At 39.0% G+C, this 22,837-nt stretch overlaps 1 protein-coding gene across 1 annotated transcript in view; it reads right to left on the reverse strand.

Annotated features, from left to right (window-relative positions):
• Window positions 1–8,263: 8,263 nt before the first annotated feature.
• Window positions 8,264–22,837, reverse strand: part of LOC126090575 (receptor-type guanylate cyclase Gyc76C-like) — a 507,434-nt gene continuing 492,860 nt past the window's right edge. Inside the window, exons 20-21 of the mRNA XM_049906996.1 lie at window positions 15,499–15,755; window positions 8,264–13,273 (exon numbers count right to left, since the gene is read on the reverse strand). Of these exons, the coding sequence (XP_049762953.1) occupies window positions 12,227–13,273; window positions 15,499–15,755 (1,304 nt within the window). The 3' untranslated portion in view covers window positions 8,264–12,226. The remainder of the gene's footprint in view (window positions 13,274–15,498; window positions 15,756–22,837) is intronic.

A 22,837-nucleotide genomic window follows, 5' to 3' on the forward strand; every position in this document is an offset into this window, starting at 1 on the left:
TTTTGAACCATGAGTGCAACAGCCTCTGCTTCCTCAGCATCTTACAAATTTCATTATTAAACCATTGTGGGTCTTTTCAATCCCATAACTACTTACTAGGCACATAACTCTCCAGACCATGATTCGCCATCTGCTTTAGCTTTGCCAATAATTTCTCTATGTCCAGTTTACTGAAACTAAGTAATGTCAGCTCACTGTCTAAGTGACATAACAACTGTGTATCTGCTTTATCTAGCACAAACATTCTCCTACCCTTCTTGGCTGATTTTTTTAGTTTTTGTAAACATAGTTGCAATAACATCATGATCCCTAATCCTTGTTTCTATACTGACACTGCCAATAAGGTCCGCCCTGTTTGTAGCTACAAGGTCTATGATATTTCCATTGCATGTGGGCTGCTGAGCTAGCTGCTCAAGACAGTTTTTGGAAAACGTGTTCAAAAGTATTTCACACAACTGTCTGTCTGCACCCTCTGCAATTAATCCATAGGTATCCCAGTCTATACACAGCAGGTTAACGTCACCTCCAGCTAGTTTTGTTTGACCTGGGTATTTACATGCTGCTGACTGTGGACTATCATTTTCTTATCTACTGTATATCCTGAGTAAATATCTTCTCATTTTTCATACAGTAAATTCTCTCTGCATACTGTAATACTTCACCATCATGTGCTCAAGACAAGAGGGGACACCGAAGCCACAATCTGCACATGAGGATTTCCCAAAAGCCAAACAGATAAAGTTTAACTGAACAGTTTACTTTGCCCTGATAGTATTGGCCAGTTTAAAGTCTGATGGATGGCCAGAGGGACACTAACAAGTTACAAACATCTGGGAACACTTGAGCAGTGCACTAACATTCCTGTTACAAACATGCTGTTTGTTGTTGGATCACTGCTTTCTTGACAACTCAGAAATCCAGACAAACAATTCAAGCAATCTGCTAGGTATCCAGTGGCCACTACTGGTAAGCGCCAAAATAAGGGACACCTGAGAGTGACACGGGTGTTTCCAGGTTGCACACCAGCTATCACAAGATCGCAGAATTCCCCCTGTACAAAGACTGGCAAGTATGATTCCAATGCCTCAGTGAAGACTGAGTGAAGACTGAGGTAGTTACTGACTGGAGTATGTCACAATTTTTCCAGCTAATGCAAAGTGTCGAGTGCACAATCAGTGCACTGCGGCATTTCAACCACAATATATTGTTCTTTCTTCTATGTCTATATCATGAGTATGCTGCGGACATTCCTATCTCCTGAAATGACAACAGCTGTGTTAACAGGGCTGCATGCATACGTTCCAGGTTTGACAAACACTCAGACACACAGTGACACCCCAACTAACTATCTAAATCACTCAATTTTTTTAAATCCCATAGCAAATGTCTAGGATGATCTGGGACAACAGGTGAAATGTAGCAATCAATTATCCCACAATCTGATAGTACTATGTGGTTTCATTTGGATGTGTCCTATCTGGGAAAAATCTTGTGTATTCTTTTTTATGTTGAATTAAGGCCATTATAAAGGCCAGAGGCAGCTTCCATGGAGTTAGTCGCGTGTCTCCTGGGGGCTGGGGGCAGGGCAGGGGGGACGGGACTAATCTCTCCCCCCCCCCCCCCCCTTCCTCCAAGTGCTTGTTTCCAGCTCTGTTATTGACATAAGTACTCAAAGGGCTGTTCAATACAGTACTCACTTAGGTCCGTGACCTGGGACTTTTTTCACTTTTTGTGTGTTTACAGTCACTTTCCATATCTTTATATTGTTTATACAGTAATGGGCAGTATCTTGCATGCATCTAGATGCACCTGTTTGATTCTGTATCTGTAGAATACTATTTTTATCCACTGTGCTGTCTAAGTTCCCACTTTTTGTTTCTCCAGTAATTGCTACTGCTGTTTGCACCTATTCAACAGCATTGTCTTTTGGAAACATTAAAAAAGCAAAGCACAGGTATTCACTAGTGATCTGGTGACAATGAATGCTTCTGGAAATTAGTGATGCAAGTGACATCTTACTGGAAACATCCAGGTGTGGACCATACTTTGTGTGATATGACCATGTGAAGGGTGATGCATCAATCAGAGCAATGTGTGATCACTTCATGGGTTCATCCATGGCTTATCACATCACTCGAAGAGTGAAACAGTCCTGACTGTAGTGTGCGTAGCATTCCGAAGAATGTGCCAGTCATCCTCATTGTCTTTCCCCCTCCACCACTATAATCACTAAATAATCTCTGTAAAAATCTTTCCCCAAAGACCTTTAACCACAGATAGCATTGCTGAGCCCTGCATTTGGTTTAAAAGTACTCTGGCCTTGGAGGCCAGAGACTGTGTGTGTGTGTGTGTGTGTGTGTGTGTGTGTGTGTGTGTTGTCTAATTCTGATGAAGGCTTGTTTGGCCAAAAGCTTTGTTTGACAGTCTTTTTGTTGTGCCTATCTGTGACACAGCATCTCTGCTGTAATGTGAGTAGCAACTATCCTTTCCATAATATTGTAGTTACTTGGTATGTATGACCTATTCTAGTTTTGACATTCCTTTCCTATGACTATGCAGTAAGACATTTTTAGTTTTCTCAGTCCTGACTAGTACTAGCCTTAACTTGCACACTGTCTTGTCCAGTACGACATAAGTGGTCTCTGCACCTGTCAACAACATGTGTGGCATAAGTGTTGAATAAACTACTCGACTTCATAGTCACCAGAGCAGTGATGATGTTGAAGACACCTACAGTAAAGTTAACTGGCCTACAATCGCACTTAATTCCTCTACCTGATTCGGCAGATTTGACCATGGTCCAGTCAACTACCCCATTCCGCAGCTCTCAAACTGTTCTAAGACTGCCTGTGGTACAGTCACATTTCAACCGTTACATTAAATGCCTTTTCTGCTCTTTCCAGCTGTGGTCTCAAAATATTACTTCAGTATTTCAAATATAAATGTATATAACTTTGAAAATGGCTTACAGTACATTATTTACATCTGAGAATATTGTCTTCTGCTAAGAAAATGACTAAGTTATTTGTCAGCATAAATACTGAAATTTATGTTCTCCTATGCAACATAATTCCAATCCCAAAGAAAGCAAATGTTGAAAGATGTGAAAATTACTGAACTATCAGTTTAATAAGTCACAGCTGCAAAATACTAATGCGAATTCTTTACAGACAAATGGAGAAACTGGTAGAAACCTACCTCGGGGAAGATCAGTTTAGATTCCATAGAAATTTTGGAACACGAGAGGCAATACTCACCTTACAATTTATCTTAGAAGAAAGATTAAGGAAAGACAAACCTACATTTCTAGCATTTGTAGACTTAGAGAAAGCTTTTGACAATGTTTACTGGAATACTCTCTTTCAAATTCTAAAGGTGGCAGGGGTAACACACAGGAGTGAAAGGCTATTTACAATTTGTACAGAAACCAGATGGTAGTTATAAGAGTCGAGGGGCATGAAAGGGAAGCAGTAGTTGGGAAGGGAGTGAGACAGAGTTGTAGCCTCTCCTCAATGTTATTCAATCTCTATATTGAGCAAGCAGTAAAGGAAACAAAAGAAAAATTTGGACTAGGTATTAAAATCCATGGAGAAGAAATAAAAACTTTGAGGTTCACCGATGACATCATAATTCTATCAGAGACAGCAAAGGACTTGGAAGAGCAGTTGAACGGAATGGACAGTGTCTTGAAAGGAGGATATAAGATGAACATCAACAAAAGCAAAACGAAGATAATGGAATGTAGTCGAATTAAGTCAGGTGATGCTGAGGGAATTAGATTAGGAAATGAGACACTTAAATTAGTAAAGGAGTTTTGCTATTTGGGGAGCAAAATAACTGATGATGGTCGAAGTAAAGAGGATATAAAATGTAGAATGGCAATGGCAAGGAAAGCGTTTCTGAAGAAGAGAAAATTGTTTACATCGAGTGTAGATTTAAGTGTCAGGAATTTGTTTCTGAAAGTATTTGTATGGAGTGTAGCCATGTATGGAAGTGAAACATGGACGATAAATAGTTTAGACAAGAAGAGAATAGAAGCTTTCGAAATGTGGTGCTACAGAAGAATGCTGAAGATTAGATGGGTAGATCACATAACTAATGATGAGGTATTGAATAGAATGGGGAGAAGAGGAGTTTGTGGCACAACTTGACAAGAAGAAGGGATCGGTTGGTAGGACATGTTCTGAGGCATCAAGGGATCACAAATTTAGCATTGGAGGGCAGCGTGGAGGGTAAAAATCATAGAGGGAGACCAAGAGATGAATACACTAAGCAGATTCAGAAGGATGTAGGTTGCAGTAAGTACTTGGAGATGGAGAAGTTTGCGCAGGATAGAATAGCATGGAGAGCTGCATCAAACCAGTCTCAGGACTGAAGACCACAACAACAACAACAATGCAACATTACCCCATGGTTTAGAAACTTGTACAACTGGCTAAGCAAGTCAGATCAAAGGCCAAAGAAGACAACAGTGCACCACTTCCAATAACATTGTACCTAGTAAAGTGCTGTGATGTTCAAACCAACCTACAGATGGATAACACCACTCCAGTGTGAGTGTCTTTGCTATCAGACAGATGATATTTGGTAGGGAAAAAAAAAAAAAAAAAAAAGTCATAAAATACCAGCACAGACATGGTTATAGAAGTTTCATGAATGAAGCTAACATCCCAAAAGAGCATTGACCTGCCTTTGATAAATATTATGATAACAGTGTAATCAAGTTTTGTGAAATAACACACAGACAGTTCAGTTTTACTTATCTGAGGGTTCTGATGGTATTACACTACCACCAGCAGTGAATCATTCGCATACATAATAAAAGAAGAACAAATTACAGACAATGAGACTTGAAGAACTCCTAAATTAAACAGGGTTTAGAGTAAAACTGGCACAGTCAGTTTTAAGTGAAGATGACTGCCTAGAAAAAGACAGACAGATTCCCATATAGACAACATACTAATAAGCCTTCCTGGCATAGAGAAATAGCTGAAAGATTTTAAAGCAAATAAATCACCAAGTCCAGATGGAATCCTAATTTGGTTTTACAAACAGTACTCTATGGCATTAGTCCCTTACCTGTCTTGCATTTATTGTCAAATGCTAAATGTGGCAGCAGTGTGATCCAGAACAGACAGCCTGGTGACATTTTATAACAACATGCAGTCTTGCATCATAATCAAAACTGGTTATTTACTGCTATTAACAACCAAGTTATTATCAACACTGAAAAGTGCTATTCACCAGGGGCCAATTAGTTTCAAGCATTAAAATAGTAGAACAGATATTGTCAGTTTTAACCTGGTTCCAGGTGTGGGAGCATTTTTTCTTTTTAATTCTTCTTACTACGATGATTGAACGAAAAGTAATGCCTCCACCTTCGTTAATTGGGTTTGGATGGGAATATTTTAATAAATGAAATGCAGAAATAATCCTCAGAATGTGATCTGTAATTATGAATGTTCACTTTTCCACATAATCACCAACCAATTGGATACATTTCTGCTAACAATGAACAAGTTTTCTGAAGCTGTGCTTGCAATTTCTCTCTGAGTGATACGACAATCGTCCTGAATCAATCTTTCAACATTTTGCTTGTGAAACTCAGCGGTCGCTGTCATAGGATGTCGAACTCTTTGTTTGTCATGCAGGCCAGATGTTCCTGCCTCAACGCTCTATTTCTGCAACCACGGTCTCACAGTTCTCTCAACATCTTCATCAGAAGCATAATGATGTCCCCGCAAATCGTCTTTCATTATCGGGAACAGATGGAAGTCAGGCAGTGCTAAATATGGACTGTATGGAGGATACTGTACGGTGGTGAGATTCAGTCTCTGAAGTTCTGCTGTGGTGGTATGTGAAGTGTGTGGTTTGGCATTGTCATGCTGCAGGAAAACATTTCCCTTTTCCTTTCAGAACCTTGTTAGCTGTTGTTTCAGAGTTCGCAGCATCGTGATTTAAAGCTCTTAATTTATTCTTGTTCTACAATGAAGGAAATCAATGAGGATAACATCATCTGCATCCCAGAGCACTGTGACCATGATTTTTTCCAGCTGAGAGCAGCGTCTTGAATTTCTTTCTCTGGGGCAAGTCTTTGTGTCGATATTCCATAGACTGACATTTCGTCGCCATGTCGTAATGGTGTAACCACATTTCATCTACTGTCACAATTGAATGGAGAAAGGCATCACCTTCATTCTCCTAATGCAGGAGGAGTTCCTGGCAAATTTCAAGTCTGTGCACTTTCATTTCAGGAGTCAGCATCCACGGTACCCATCGTGCACAGATCTTTTGATAGCCAAGCAAAGCAATAATGTGACCCACATGTTCTTGTGAAATGACAATTGTGCTTGCAATTTCTCTCTGAGTGATACGACGATCGTCCTGAATCAATCTTTCAACATTTTGCTTGTGAAACCCAGCAGTCGCTGTCATAGTACGTCGAACTCTTTGTTTGTCACGCAGGCCAGATGTTCCTGCCTTAACGTCTTTAAACCTACTTACCCAAAGACACACAGTACTCTCATCAACACAATCACCATAAACTGCTCTCATTCTCTGATGAATCTCCTTTGCGGTGACTCCTTCTGCTGTCAAGAATTCAGTGACTGCATGTTGCTTAAATCGCATTGACCGACTGTCTGCACAGGATTCCATACTGTACGCTGTAAGAACACAACCGTTCCACCAACTGGAGCTGTAGAGAAGAGGCTACGGAACAAGCCAGAACCTGCCACATACCAATGCTGCCAACTGTTGAAGTGTTACGAAGGTGGAGGCATTAATTTACAGTCAACCCTCATAGTAGCCTAGATGAGTCAAATATGCTGGTAAAAACAAAAGAAAATTTGTAGAGTGCTGTATTGCCTACTTGCTGAATATCAGTATTGTGAATGTTGGGCATTCTGATGTTTACAGTCACTTTTGGAAGTGAACAGAAACCAGGCATTTCAGGTAAAAACTCCTATAATTGTGATGCAAATGAATTTGTTAATTAATTTTTAAGAAGCTTTGTGGATGACAAATTCAGAAACTCCTCAAGACAGATAAAATTATTTACTCTCTTCCAAATCACAGCAATTATAAAATAGAATTATCTGTGAATACAGAGTATTTGTTTGAGAATATGGAAGTGGAATCAGTTGTTGCACCTCACCAAGGAACTGATATTTATCTAAGTTGTAGCAAGTTCCCCAAAAGAGGCTGAAGTAATATAGGAAAAAATTTAAATTTTTAAACACTAGGAAACTAAATATTCAGTAATTAAGATTCAAAAACAGTCAAAACTGCTGGTCCAAGTGCTTGACTTATTCATCATGTCAGACTGATACCATCAAGGTGATGTTCATGAATGTGGAACAACAGAAATAAACATAAAGAGAAATGAATAACTCTTAGAAACTTAATATATTCATTATATTAAGAATGGATTATCACAATACCGCTTATAAGTTGCCTAAATGTAACCCAGTAAAGTAAAAGGAAAGCCACTACCGTGTGTGGGTGTAGAGGGGGAGAGGGGAGGAGGGGACAGCAGCAGCAAACATCTTCTTCATCAATTATATTTGACTACCGCAGTGTACCTTCTATTGGTTGCTTAATATTTACACTCTTCCACTGATAGTTTTAAAAGAAAATATCTTCAGCTATAAAAGGGACCTGTTTACAATACACTATTGTTTGGCATGTATTTTTACAATGAACATTGCTACTTGTCATGCAGCAGAATGGATTTTTTAATTTTTGAATCTTAATATTCATGTGGCATTTAGGAGTGGCTAATGAGATAAACTTTTTTAATTGGTAATTATTCCCAATTTGTTGCTTTAAGTAAGACAGCTTGTTGAATGCCTTTGCCTCCTCGTCTATAGAGTTCAGAAGGAGTTATTATTTACTCTGTTCCAAAGCCTCCCTGACAATTATTTTTGTGTTCAGTATTGCAATTAGCTGATGTTACAGTTATGCTGAAGAACGTAAGTTAGGAGACAACCAGGTAGATATTAATTACTTTAAGTGACATTAGTACAAGAATTTGAGGAAGTTTTCAATGACAATAGTCAATACATGTTTTGCTGTTCATTTTGGTGATGAGGCTTTGATGACAACTTGTAATTATTACACTACTAAAAGAGTCACAGTAGTCATCTTATTGTCATTACACATTATGGAATGGAAAGAATGGCTGTATGAAAACATAATAACAGGAAACAACTGTTATGCAGTTCAGTGAAATGCAGAACGCAGATCTGAAAAACTCAATATCTTAAAGCTTTAAATATTTATTTCTCTGCATTTTGATTCTCAACAGCATATAACACATCAACTACAATATATTTGTACTGTGTAACATGGTGAAATGCTTGAACCACTAAGGCCTCTGACTATAAAAATCATCTTACACCTCTCTGATTATTTTCAGATTGAAATACGAAATTTTTGATTATAAGCCTAAAGTTACCTTCTGTTTTCTTTATCACAGTGCAAAGATGAACATTGAACAGCTTTGTGCAAATATAAATAAAATCAAACACAAAGCTTATACTTTGTCATACACACACTTCACATATTATTATTTATAATTTACCCACAAAATGAAATATTATAAAAACATTATCAACAAATAAGATCAATCATTTCACAATCACTCACTGCACACCAGTTACAAAATTTTCTAACTTGCCTATAACTTAAAATTTGTCTGGTAGTTTCAAAATTATTAATTTTAACAATTTTTTAGAAGATCTGAGTTATGTTTTAAAAGGCTAACAATCAGTTTCCAACACAAATTATGGGAAATAGCATAACATTTGGTACAGAGTAGATTACTTAAAAGGAATCAAACACATTTTCAAAAAGGCACAGTGCAACTGTCACAGGTATGCTTTCTGTTTTTAACATATAAATTTCATTAACTGTACAAACATACGTGAAATACATATTCTCACAAAAATCTAACACACATTCACAAATACCGGCATCGTTTCATGTCCTTAGAGTGGCATTTTCAATGAAGGAATGTGTATCTACACAGTCGGCACACAGTCTCATAGATACAAAATATGGGATACACAATTGTTTTTAATTCAAAATCAGTTCATGTTTTACATTTCAGTTATCCAAAGAATTCAACTGATGCAAATTTAATTTGAGGTTGAATATTCTGAAAACATAAATATGTGCCTTATAATTAATTCAGTATGCTGCACATCACTTTTTTCAGTAATTTTGTGTTTAAAAATATTATTAAACAGTGCTTTGAGGATTTTAGTTTGAGAAGCTGTTTCAGAATATATTCCCAGTTAAAAATGTGAAATCTTTCCAAAAATTCAATTCAATTTTTTACTGACACCATAACAGTCATATCATTTACCTAATTTATCTTCTACTGATAATTAACAAAAATCTTCAGGTTTAAGTACATGATACAGAATGAAATACAGATAATGACAATTTCCTAGAAATTGCTTCTGCAACACATTTTCACGATACTTCCACAGTGTCAGTGAGATTATACCAATGTATTGTGCTGAGAGAAACGAAACAGTTGAAATACATTTGTCATACCAAATGTTATCCAAAGTATCCACAGCATGAGTATAAATACCAACAGATATAAAATTAAACAACAGCTTCAGAATTTCGATCTGTGTTGCAGATTCGTACAGTACCATAGTACTCTTACATACACCCATCACACAAAGAATAAATGACTAGATTAATATCATATGTTCAATTATAAAACTGTGGCAATAATTTCACAGTACCAGAATCCTGATTTGATTATTTGCATGATTCCTAAGTGTACTGTAAAATTTGGCAGATAACAGAATGAAAAATTTATAGCTCATTTGGTGTTTTGAAGACACGTGATGCATGAAACTTTTTTTTCTTTTCACTGTTTATCACAGAAGAAACATCATTATTAGGATTGGTGGTATGCAAAAACAATATGATTATGAATGAACTTCTGAAAACAGCATAGCCATAATTTATTTTATAACTGAGTGAAGTAGAGAATTTGACTCTAAAGCTTATGATTCCATAATTAATGAAATTATGGTATAAGATGACAGTATTCTGGTTGCTTCAAAGACATGGGAAGAACATCAGCAAACGGTAGATGAAATGCTAATCAAATATGAGACATTATAAACCTAGAAAACTGGAAATCAGATTTAAGAAAATTAAATTCACAAACCACTTGATTTTAGGTTTAGATTTAATTTTAAAAGCTTTTAATCTTAGAGCTAAAATCACATGCAACTGTTGCAACATATCTACTGTTGTTGCTGTTGTATTGAAGAAAGTCATAACACCAGACAGTTGTAGGGCAATGTACCTGCATAGAATCACACTTGATACAAGGAATGGCAGTTGACCCTGAAGATAATGAAATGTAACTTATTGTGCATAAATCAGCAAAAACAAGAAATATATTTAGATTAAACATTTGGTGGTCAATCATTGGAAGCAGTTTTGACCATAAAATAGTTAGGAGTATGTGTACAGACTGATTTAAAGTGAAATGGCCATATCAGAACAGTGGATACATCATTTTTAAAAAGTATTTAAACAATTTGTATGTGTTCCTCTGATTAAATGGAACTTTTCTGAAGTTTCCACAAAAATTACACATTGTTCAGTCTGTGGCAGAAACTGGCACAGTGCTTTTGAGTGGACTTTTACCTTATACTTGGCAGTGACTTAATGGTTTTCACAATGATGAATTTTTACAAAAAATATTTGTAATCACCTGGAATGAGGGCACCAAAGAACTGGCAAACTGACTGGCCTCTGAATCTACATGGCTGGTACCTAATGCTTACTCAACTTATGAGAACTTTGAAGCATTAGTTAGAAAATTATTGCCACTCAAAGTAACAAACATCAGGTGCTAAACTGGATGCAGAACTGAAACTTAATAACATAAAGTAATGTAAAAAATAGCAACATAAGAACACAGTCATCAGATGTGTTATCTATAACTGTTGACTGTCAAAGATAGTAAATCATAAGTGAGGGTCTATTTCAAATGATGGACCACCAATAAGATTTTCTGACATAACTTAATGGTGCAGTTAGATGATAGGTAGAAATATAAACCAAAGAAAAGATAGGAAACTATGTCTTCACAACAACAACAAAAAGCATTCAGCTTACACTGTACAAAATTTTGAAAATTTTTCGAAACATCTTGTGGTATGTGGTTTCAAAAAATGCAGAGAAGTAGTGAAATTTACAAAACCACTCACGCTTCATAATAACAGCAGATTTGAATGTAATGGATAAATAAAGTTTAGAATCACTTTGAGCAATGAAAACAGACATATGGGTTTCAGTTAAATGACACTTGAAGCACAGAACTAGGTATGTAATGTTGTCGGATAAAACAGTGTTCCTTGAAAATTGCCAACAAAATTTAACTAGATGTTAATCAACAGGCACAGCAAGTGCTATGTGATTCATCTGTTTTTCCGTGAACTGACAAACTGGTCAGGTTCTGTTGCTAATTTTATGTCCATTGCAACACATAGCAGAAAGGAGCTGTTCTTCACATACAAGAAACGTTTTTGTAAAAAAAATGCCTTTATACCTGAGGAAACATTTGTTATATTTCTTAAAAATGTCAAGGTTTATCAACCTTTAGTCTTCAGTTCTTTTTTTACAAACAAACAAAAAAGTGTTGTGTGATTTGTATTACACTCTAATCAATTCAAAAAACATTTAAATCACTCATTCTCTTTCACACAATCTCTCTTATGTACAACATGTCAAATAATTATTTATCTACTGTACTTGGCACCTTAAAATTATGTTTTATACTAAAATTTATTTTCACAGCCATGCAGACATTCTGTCTGTTTAATTAATATTTGTTGCTTGTTTTCGTGTTTAAAATAATATGTGCTTAAAGGCATCTGAAAGTAATGGCCAACAATCTATTGCAATTAATAACACTATATTTAAACTAAACATTCACCTGCAGATGGTGTTGGCAACAACTGCCTCTGAGCACCTTTACTTTAAATTACAAATTATATTTTTTGTTTGATTTATTAAAAAATAAAACAATGCCAGTATTTTATTACCAGCATTTGTATAGTCAGTATTCATTTTAGCAACATTTAAGAGGTATATATGTTAAGATACTACACTACCTATTGGTAGTTATATATGTACACATGTTGACAGCTTAGACTGAAACTGAATAGCAGAAGGCAATTTATCAGACTATGCTTTCTTTTTCTGATTGTAGATCACTATAACCACTGTGAATGCCTTTTCTCAATGAGGCATCACTTGTTCTGAGACCATTTCCATTGAACAATCCTGCAAGCCAACTACGTATAGAATTACGAGCTAGTGTTTTCTTACTATGTCCATTAACATTAGCATCATTTCCTGGCATTTCTTCCAATGAGCGCCATCGTTTATCAGGATGGAAATCAGGAAGCGGTTCAGCCCCACTTTTCCCTCTTCTCAGCTGACGTTTCACAGTAATAGTCTCATCAATATCTGAAAAATTTTGCAGAAGAGGTGTCTGAATGTCATCAGTGCTGCTTCCCCCACACACATTGTTACTCTGTGGGGAAAGAAGAATAGCATCACCATTTGGGAAATTGTTATTTACAGCATGGCAGCGCTCTGAGGAGAACTGCATGGCAGGAACTAATTTACCACTGCAACCCACACAGTTTTCAAGAGATCGAGAGCTTCTCTTAGGTACTTGCAAGTTCAATTGTAGATGCCCAACATTTGTTGAGTCATAGTCTGGCAGAGGGTCTAATGATCTAGCCTCTCTAAGAGTCTGAGGGAATGTACTGCGACTATTATCTTCTAGAAACTTATTACCACTAGTAGTCTCCACAGTAGATAATGCTCTCTGACTTTGGTTGATTGATGTTTTGTTAACACAGTTTTCGTTGCAATCCTCCACTGAGAGTACTGACTGACTTTCAAGAGCTGATGCACTCAACGTAGTTCTAGATTCACTTACATCGTTTATATAGAGTGGGGACAGTTCTGCACGTTTTGACCCACTGCGCTGGCTATGATTTGCTACAGGACTAGAGTTATTAGCAGCATTACATACTGCAAAGGCACGAAGAGTAGATGCACTTTCAACATCTAAGCTATTTTCTCTTGGTATGCTGGACTGACGTCTGCTGCCTGGTCCAAAACCACCACAGATTGAAGGTTGTCGAGAGTCTGTGTTCATCTTAGGGCTACGCCTCGGTCGACAGAAAAGTGGTGGTAATTCAGTAAGATCAACCTGGAACAAAGTCACAAATGTAGTCATAGATAAATTACTTGAAACAAACAAATGTATTTATATTACAACATCAGCACACAAATGTACCTACTCCAAATGTGTGAAAATAAGCACTTAAATAAAAAAAAAGGTGGTTGCTTAAAAAGTAGTGAAATTCTCTTTGTTTACAGTGTCTAACTTGATGTATAAGTGAGATTTTATACTGCAATAAAGGCCATCACAGTCTTTGGGGAAGTCTCTCTTTGTACTTTATTTCATGAAAGATTCATTTCAGTGGCTACCTTCTGCATTGTTTGGTCATGTGAGTGCAACAGCAATTCAAATACAACAGAATGTAATCTAAAGCCTGAGAGAATATGCTTCACATCTCCTGCTTCATTTATTACTGGATTTATTGGACAATGAATTAGGATTTATTGAAGGACCACTACACACTGTGTTTGCTAGAGACATAATGGAGTACATTATCAGAATAGAGACAAAAAGATGTGACAGGCTATTCTGGTAGAGGAACATGATAGCAACTTAAGCCCCAGCTGAACTGAACCAAACTGATCAGAATGAACTTTAGAATAACCATCACACATCGTAAAAGCAACATTCATCTGATGTTTACTTTGATCTCATTATGAGTGATTCAACAAAATTGATTAGGAAATATGACATTCTGAAAATTTTTTGTTGAAGTGGAACCTTATTACATCAGCAAAATAAGTGAAGGGGTATATTGAAGCTGTCTGGCTGTTTTGAGATGAGCTTTTATGTAAAGGACATGAGGAGGACCTTCACCAGATTCAGTAGGGAAAGGAGTATGTGAACAACACTAACAAGAAGAAATATTAATAAATCAGCTAATAAATTCCATGGTAACAGAGGGAGCTGCAATGAACAAAAACTGTGGAAAAAGACAGAGATAAGAATACACCCAACAAATAACTGACATTTGGGGTAAGTGCTACTTTGAGATGAAGAGAGTGGCACAGTAGTGGAAGCTCTGGCAGACAACATCAAACCTGTCAGAAGGCTGAGGGGGAAATGGTGTAGGGAACATTATGGCACTGCTTTCTGTACCTAATAATGAGTTAGTGCATCAATTTTTGACTATGATGAGTAAGACATATCACTGATGTGAATACAAGACAAAACTTTCATTCAGATAGACTTAGCTTAATTATTCCCTACTGGGACCAGTCATATTATATAATTCTTTGTGAACAGTTATTGTGTCGAATCACATTTGTTACACTGACTTTACAGACTGCAAGTTATCTCACAGCATAATTACAATGTGTGATAAAAATTCCTTATTTCCAGTATGAGTATCAGATGCCTAAGGCAGCATAGGATGCTTATTTATAAGGAGTAAGGTGATATAATTTTTGACTGACATCGAGAAATTGAAGGCCATCATCCTGTTCACATGGGGACCTGCTGTAAATCCTTTGGAAAGACAACTTCAGTATCTTCTTCCTTTCAGGTTTCCAACATGCTAAGGATGTCACAAGTTTTTATCAAAGAGGAAAAAAATGCCAACATAGTGCAGCTGAAAGATTTTTCTAATTTCAGTTTCTCAATACAGTGAGGAGGTAAATAAAGTGGGTTTGAAACAGGTGCCATATAGTATAATAGGGCATTAAAATCAGTGCAAGCAGTGGATGCATATGAGAAGATCACAAGCTACTTCCACTGGAACTATTATTCTGTTCACCAGGAAATAGAACAAGCAAAACACATTAGAAAAATAAATCAGTGTGATCCTCGAGAAAGCAGATTACCCTGTTCTACAGATGTGGTCGTGTATGGAATACACTGTGGTGAGAACTATTCATCAAAAGAAAATCTTTCTATGCAGAACTGGTATTACAAGCTTGTCAGTACTTCATCATTATCTGTTGTGAATCATATGCATAAGTTAAAAATAGAAAACAGTATTTATAAAAAAAAATGAGTGCTAATGCTAGTAAAATATGCACAATAGCATAACTACAACAGGAAATTTCAGTTTATTGGCTAAACACAAGTAAACTGAAGTTTATTTGACGATGATATTACTTAGATCATAATCACTGTAGATACTGTTCAACAGTGCAGATTCATAATTCATGTAACAAATGCACAAAAATCACATGACACACTACTTCCTTTCTCAGGTTGCAAAAATGTGCAATACACCAAATCAGGGAACTACCATCATAATATTTCAAACACAAATTAAAGTGTCTTACCTCTCGTTTCTGAATGGCTTTATCTGTTGCTCCTACCAGCCAGAAGGTTCTTACTTCACCTTTTCCTTTCATGTATACCATGCCTCTTTCTTCAATGATGTATCCACCTAGCTTCTCAAGAGCTTCATGACATTGCATACTAATATGTATTTTGAGAGGTTCCCCATTGGACTCCATACGTGATGCCGTATTAACTGTGTCACCAAATAGACAGTAACGTGGCATAGTGAGTCCCACAACACCTGCCACAACAGGACCTGCAAGAAAATTTTTGAATAAAAAAAAAATGTACCTATCTGACTGGAAAGTTCTTTTCTTCATAAATACAAGTCACGCAAAGGAATAGAAAATGTCCCAAGATACAAGCTGTAGCAAACCAACATTAATGCAAAGGAAACACTGTAAATTAAATGTAAAGATATCAACAATGTCAGATAAGACAGATTGCTACTTAGCAAAACGAAGACACATCAAGTTGCAGACAGGCACAATTAAAAGACGCTCACACACAATTTTCGGCCGCTGCGTTCATCAGTAAAACATACACACAAGCAAGCACATCTCACACACACACGACCGCCAACTACAGGATCTCAGGATAGAATACTGTATCACGTGGGATGCAAACAGCAATCTGGAGGGGTAGGGAAGGGGAAAGGATAGCAATGTACAGGTGAGAAGAGAGACAAACGCCGACGGTGGAGTGTGCAGCGACTAGGCTGCCACAAGCGCAACATCAGGAGGTTGTGGGGCAGGAAGGTGGGGAAAAAGGGAGCAAAAAAGAAGAGGAGTGGGGAAAGATGGGTGGATGCATTGGCAGAGGGCTGCAAGTAAGCCCCCTCCATATTGCTGCTTGCATCCCACGTGATGCTGCATTCCACCCCGAGATGCTGGAGTTGGCAGTTGTATGTATGTGTGTGTGTGTCTTTTATTATGAAGGCTGTGGCCAAAAGCTATATGTGAGTGTCTTTTAATTGTGTCTGTCTACAACTTGACGTGTCTTCTTTATGGTAAGTAGCAAACTGTCTTTTTCCTAAATTGTTGATATTCCTACCTGGCAATTCCATTGTTTGATAAATTAAATGCAATATATTCTTCAATCACTGTAAAAAATAAAGTTTGCAGCAAGTATTTTTAAAACATCACCATTGATAAATTCATTCTTTCACATTCATACAATCTGTTCCATAAACTCTATCATGAGGGAAAGCCTTCAGAGATGCGGAACAAGTCAACTTGTACATTACCAGACAATGGGACAGCCAACTGGTTTTCACAAGTGATTTGCCCATTGCTTGGCACCCCCTTCCCCCTTTTTACCCACTTTTTTAGTCAAATCAAACAATCAAATGAAATAGTCTCTGTGACCACATCAGCTGTATGATTGTTTTTCACACACACTCCAGGCTTGAATGGTTTCAGTCAATGTGAAACAAGCAGCTGAGCACAAGTCTCTGACGATGACATCAGTTACACGAATGTTGTCACTCAGTCTCCGGATTTGAGTGTTTTCACTTACATACTCATTCAGTCTTTTCAGCTATACATGAACCATGACTAGTTGCCAACTTTTTTTGGGCATAAATAATGTATTTTATCTCAAAAAGATGTAAAAAGAACTATGCTTCTAAATTCTTGAGTTTCTCCCGGCGTATTTGATAATCAAAATATCCACGGGTATGCTGCCGGTCTATAGTGTCCAACGGGCACAATATTTCGGCGATCAAACATGTCGCCATCATCAGGTGAACTGACGGACTGAGCTCCTGTGAACGTGCCGGCACGGAGATCCGTACGCTATGGCTGCTCAGAGGGAACTGGGTTCGGTCGCGGCGGCGGCCGATTTAAATACCCTCCGCCCGCGGCGCGCTCCCTCCGCCGTCCGCGCCCAGCGCCACGGTCGCGCGGTGGAACAGATTGCGACGGCGTCTGAGATGACGTCGGTGTGATGGCTCTGTCCGCCGTGGTCGTCACAACTATACGTCTGCTCGATTTACTCTTGATTAATCCGATCGCTGGTTCCCAAGCCTTGCTAAGATTATAGCCACAGTCCCGGTTTATGAGGTCGTCATTGGTGCGAATTTCGATGGCCTCTCTAACAACGCTGTCCCAGTATCTCGACGTCTGTACCAGAATCCTCGTGCGGTCATACTCCATGGCGTGATTTTCCGACAAACAATGTTCAGCGACCGCCGACTTGCTCGGATACATCAGTCGAGTGTGCCTCTGGTGTTCACGGCATCGATCCTCGACGGTACGCATCGTCTGACCAATATACGACTTGCCACATTGACACGGAATCTGGTACACGCCGGCCTTCCTCAAACCGAGGTCATCTTTGGCGCTCCCCACTAGTGCACGAGTTTTATTTGGAGGACAAAACACAGTTCCGACCCGGTGTTTCTTCAGAATGCGGGCGATTTTCCCCGAGAGTGCGCCTGTGTATGGAATAAATGCAGTGCCTACCTCCTCCCTCGTGACTTCATCCATCTCAACAGGTTGTGCTGCAGTGGTTGGGCGGAGAGCACGTTGAATCTGCCACTCTGAGTACCCATTTTTTCGAAATACAGTTCTCAGATGTTCCAATTCCTGGGGTAGACTCTCTGCGTCGGAGATAGTGCGCGCCCTATGTACTAGAGTTTTAAGTACCCCATTCCTCTGTGAAGGGTGGTGGCAGCTGTCTGCATGCAAATACAGATCAGTGTGCGTAGCCTTCCGATACACCCCATGACCTAGGGTGCCGTCAGCCCTTCTCTTGACCAAGACGTCAAGGAAAGGTAATTTACCCTCCGTTTCAGTCTCCATAGTGAATTTGATGTTGTGGTGTATGGAGTTTAGATGTGTAAGGAAGTCAAGGAGTTTATCCATACCATGTGGCCAGATGACGAACGTGTCGTCCACGTAACGGAAAAAGCAAGTAGGTTTCCATACGGATGACGACAGGGCTTCCTCCTCGAAGTTCTCCATGTACAAATTCGCTACCACCGGTGAGAGTGGGCTACCCATGGCGACTCCCTCCGTTTGCTCGTAGTATTCTCCATTAAAAAGAAAATACGTGGAAGTCAAGACATGCCAAGGCATGCCAAGGCATGTCTTGACTTCCACGTATTTTCTTTTTAATGGAGAATACTACGAGCAAACGGAGGGAGTCGCCATGGGTAGCCCACTCTCACCGGTGGTAGCGAATTTGTACATGGAGAACTTCGAGGAGGAAGCCCTGTCGTCATCCGTATGGAAACCTACTTGCTTTTTCCGTTACGTGGACGACACGTTCGTCATCTGGCCACATGGTATGGATAAACTCCTTGACTTCCTTACACATCTAAACTCCATACACCCCAACATCAAATTCACTATGGAGACTGAAACGGAGGGTAAATTACCTTTCCTTGACGTCTTGGTCAAGAGAAGGGCTGACGGCACCCTAGGTCATGGGGTGTATCGGAAGGCTACGCACACTGATCTGTATTTGCATGCAGACAGCTGCCACCACCCTTCACAGAGGAATGGGGTACTTAAAACTCTAGTACATAGGGCGCGCACTATCTCCGACGCAGAGAGTCTACCCCAGGAATTGGAACATCTGAGAACTGTATTTCGAAAAAATGGGTACTCAGAGTGGCAGATTCAACGTGCTCTCCGCCCAACCACTGCAGCACAACCTGTTGAGATGGATGAAGTCACGAGGGAGGAGGTAGGCACTGCATTTATTCCATACACAGGCGCACTCTCGGGGAAAATCGCCCGCATTCTGAAGAAACACCGGGTCGGAACTGTGTTTTGTCCTCCAAATAAAACTCGTGCACTAGTGGGGAGCGCCAAAGATGACCTCGGTTTGAGGAAGGCCGGCGTGTACCAGATTCCGTGTCAATGTGGCAAGTCGTATATTGGTCAGACGATGCGTACCGTCGAGGATCGATGCCGTGAACACCAGAGGCACACTCGACTGATGTATCCGAGCAAGTCGGCGGTCGCTGAACATTGTTTGTCGGAAAATCACGCCATGGAGTATGACCGCACGAGGATTCTGGTACAGACGTCGAGATACTGGGACAGCGTTGTTAGAGAGGCCATCGAAATTCGCACCAATGACGACCTCATAAACCGGGACTGTGGCTATAATCTTAGCAAGGCTTGGGAACCAGCGATCGGATTAATCAAGAGTAAATCGAGCAGACGTATAGTTGTGACGACCACGGCGGACAGAGCCATCACACCGACGTCATCTCAGACGCCGTCGCAATCTGTTCCACCGCGCGACCGTGGCGCTGGGCGCGGACGGCGGAGGGAGCGCGCCGCGGGCGGAGGGTATTTAAATCGGCCGCCGCCGCGACCGAACCCAGTTCCCTCTGAGCAGCCATAGCGTACGGATCTCCGTGCCGGCACGTTCACAGGAGCTCAGTCCGTCAGTTCACCTGATGATGGCGACATGTTTGATCGCCGAAATATTGTGCCCGTTGGACACTATAGACCGGCAGCATACCCGTGGATATTTTGATTATGCTTCTAAAAATTAAGTATTTTCTAAATTTGTGTATTTATTTACTTAGATATAAGTTTTCCATACTTCTGTGGTTAAATATAAATTTTTGGTTGGTTTAAAGAGTTTAATAACTGGTGCTACATAGTTAATTTATGTTTAAATAAATAAATGATTGAAGATCTGTCTCTGTCTTCCTGTTGGTTTGCACCCATCACTGATAATTCTCTTTCAGTGATGTGAACAGAAAGCATATAGGATACAATATTTTTTTAATTATTTGTTGACTTAATTGCTTGTTTTTTAAGCATATTCTGTCACTTCTTGGAAGCATTTTTTGTGAAAAATATTTGTTATCAACATTAATTTTTTTCAAATTTGTATTATTAATATCGTTTCAGAACATGAATCATTGTTACAGATACTGTAAATTGTATAGAATTTATCTTAGGCTTGCCCTTTGTCCTTCTGTTCAGTGGGGTCATCAGCTGCAAGGTCTTCAATTATGCCATCAGGTAAAGACTTCTGACTGGGCTGCTGGGCTTTTGCTCAGCTACCTGCACTCGCTTCAACTGTGTACCTCCCAGAATCAGTGCAGCCTTTGGCGTGGTGGCCTTTGGTCACACCAGTAGGTGGGGTGGTGGCATCAGGTGAGTGGCTGCATCCACACTAGTAAATCTCTGCTCTTGCAGTTTTTTCAGGTGCTTCCCTATCTTCTCTTCACAGCCTTTCATTTGAACTCAATGTCACTTCCACTCATGTCTGTGAACATCTGCACCAGTGACTGGTTTGCTACGGTCTTCACATTTCAAGCACGGGATGTTTGGAATTCAAATTCCGGTGCACTAACTGTCGTTTGGTGATTCGCATGCCCCTGAGCATTCTGGCATTTTGATACAGACACAAAGTTCACCATTAAGGAAACAACACTCATGAAAATGGACAATAAACTAAAATAAGAACTATTTATTGGAATTAAATAAAAAAGCAAATATCAGAATGACTATAACAGTGATGACATACAATAAATGGGGGCAGTGAATAATTATAACTTAATAATACCAAAAAGAGCAATATGCCAGAGGTCATATGTGACCAATTGTCGTTCCCAGTGGTTCAGAGACAGGATTAACTATGAAATTTCAGTACCAATGTGTGAATGCGAACAATACTTCTTCATATCCATGAAATACTATATCTGATACTTTTCACAGGTTGCTAAATACAAACAAGTTTGTATGCATGGGTGTCATTTGTGTGAGGGTGGTTTAGTAAGTCTGGTGAAACAGCATAAAGAAATGTTTGTTTCATAAACAACTCACCTTATTTCTTGCCATACTCTCCTTTGAGGGATATACACTTGGTCAAGCAATCATCCAGCCTTTTCATCCCATCATAAAAATAGGTTCTGTCAATCTCTGCAAAATACTTGTTGACTGCAACCATCACTTCCTCATTTGATGAAAATTTCTTCCCAGAAAGCCAAAGTTTCAAGTTAGGAAACTGGAAGAAATCACTTGGGACTAAGTCTGACGAACACGTTGGTTGAGAAACCAGTTCAAAGCCCAGTTCATGTACTTTTGCCATTGTTATCACCAATTGTGTAATGGTGCTTTGTCCTGGTGAAAGAGTACTTCTTTGCATGCCAGCTTTGGTTTTCTTTCAGCCAATGCAAGTTTCAAACAAACCAACAACCAAGTATAATTGGACACAATTATGATTCTGCCTTTTTCCAAGTAATCTATAAAGATTATTCCTTGGTAATTCCAAGAAAAATTCCATCACCTTAACATCTGACAAAATGATCTTTGCCTCCTTTAGTGCACTTTTACCAGTCTTTGTCTATTGTTTCAACAGACATTTTCCCTCTGGTATGCATTGATGGATCCAGGTTTCATCAAGAATTACAAATTAGTGCAAAAAGTCTTGCTGATTGCCATTAAACAGCACCAGACATTGTGTTCAAATGATGCGCCGGATGCGCTTTTGGCTGACTGTTAGCAATCGCAGCATCTACCTCGCCCACAGCTTCTTCGTAGCCAAGTCTCTGTGCAAGGTATTATGCACTCATTCAGTTAAGATACCTACAGTCTCAGTAATCTACTGAATTTTTATTTGGTGGACTTGCATTATCACATCATGATTTTCATCAATTTGTCGTGAGCTCAACTGAACAGCTTGTCCGACCATGTTTAAATTCATTAATACAAAAGCAAATGGTATTCAATTATGGTGCAAAGTCCTCATAAACTTCATCCAATTCTGTTGTGATTTGTGCAGCAGTCCAACCATTTAGACGAAAATGTTAAGCAACAGAACAAAATTCGGTTTTCTCCATTTTCAATTGCTGTCAACACAGCTGACCATTTCAGGCTGCTGTCAACAATGAACTGTACACTGTATATAGCTGAAATCCTTTATATGATTCTTGGAATAATGAAGCCTACCAACCATGAAGATGCAACAAAAAATTTTTCACTCATTCATGGAAATTTGCCAGACTTATAAAAAAAACTAAAAAAAAACTTGTACCTATGTAGCTGGTGACATAATTTTCAGTATAATATGTTTACTTTCCACACAAATAAATACACTATGTGATCAAAAGTATCCAAACACCTGCCTGAAAATGGCTTACAATTTTGTGGTGCCCTCCATCTGTAATGCTGGAATTCAATGTGGTGTTGGCCCACCCTTAGCCTTGATGACAGCTTCCACTCTCACGGGCATATGTTCAATCAGGTGCTAGAAGGTTTCTTGGAGAATGACAGCCCATTCTTCACAGAGTGCTGCACTGAGGAGAGGTGTCGATGTCAATCAGTGAGGCCTAACACAGAGTCAGTGTTCCAAAACATCCCC

The sequence above is a fragment of the Schistocerca cancellata genome, chromosome 1 (assembly GCF_023864275.1).
Source record: "Schistocerca cancellata isolate TAMUIC-IGC-003103 chromosome 1, iqSchCanc2.1, whole genome shotgun sequence".
Taxonomy (NCBI): Eukaryota; Metazoa; Arthropoda; class Insecta; order Orthoptera; family Acrididae; genus Schistocerca; species Schistocerca cancellata.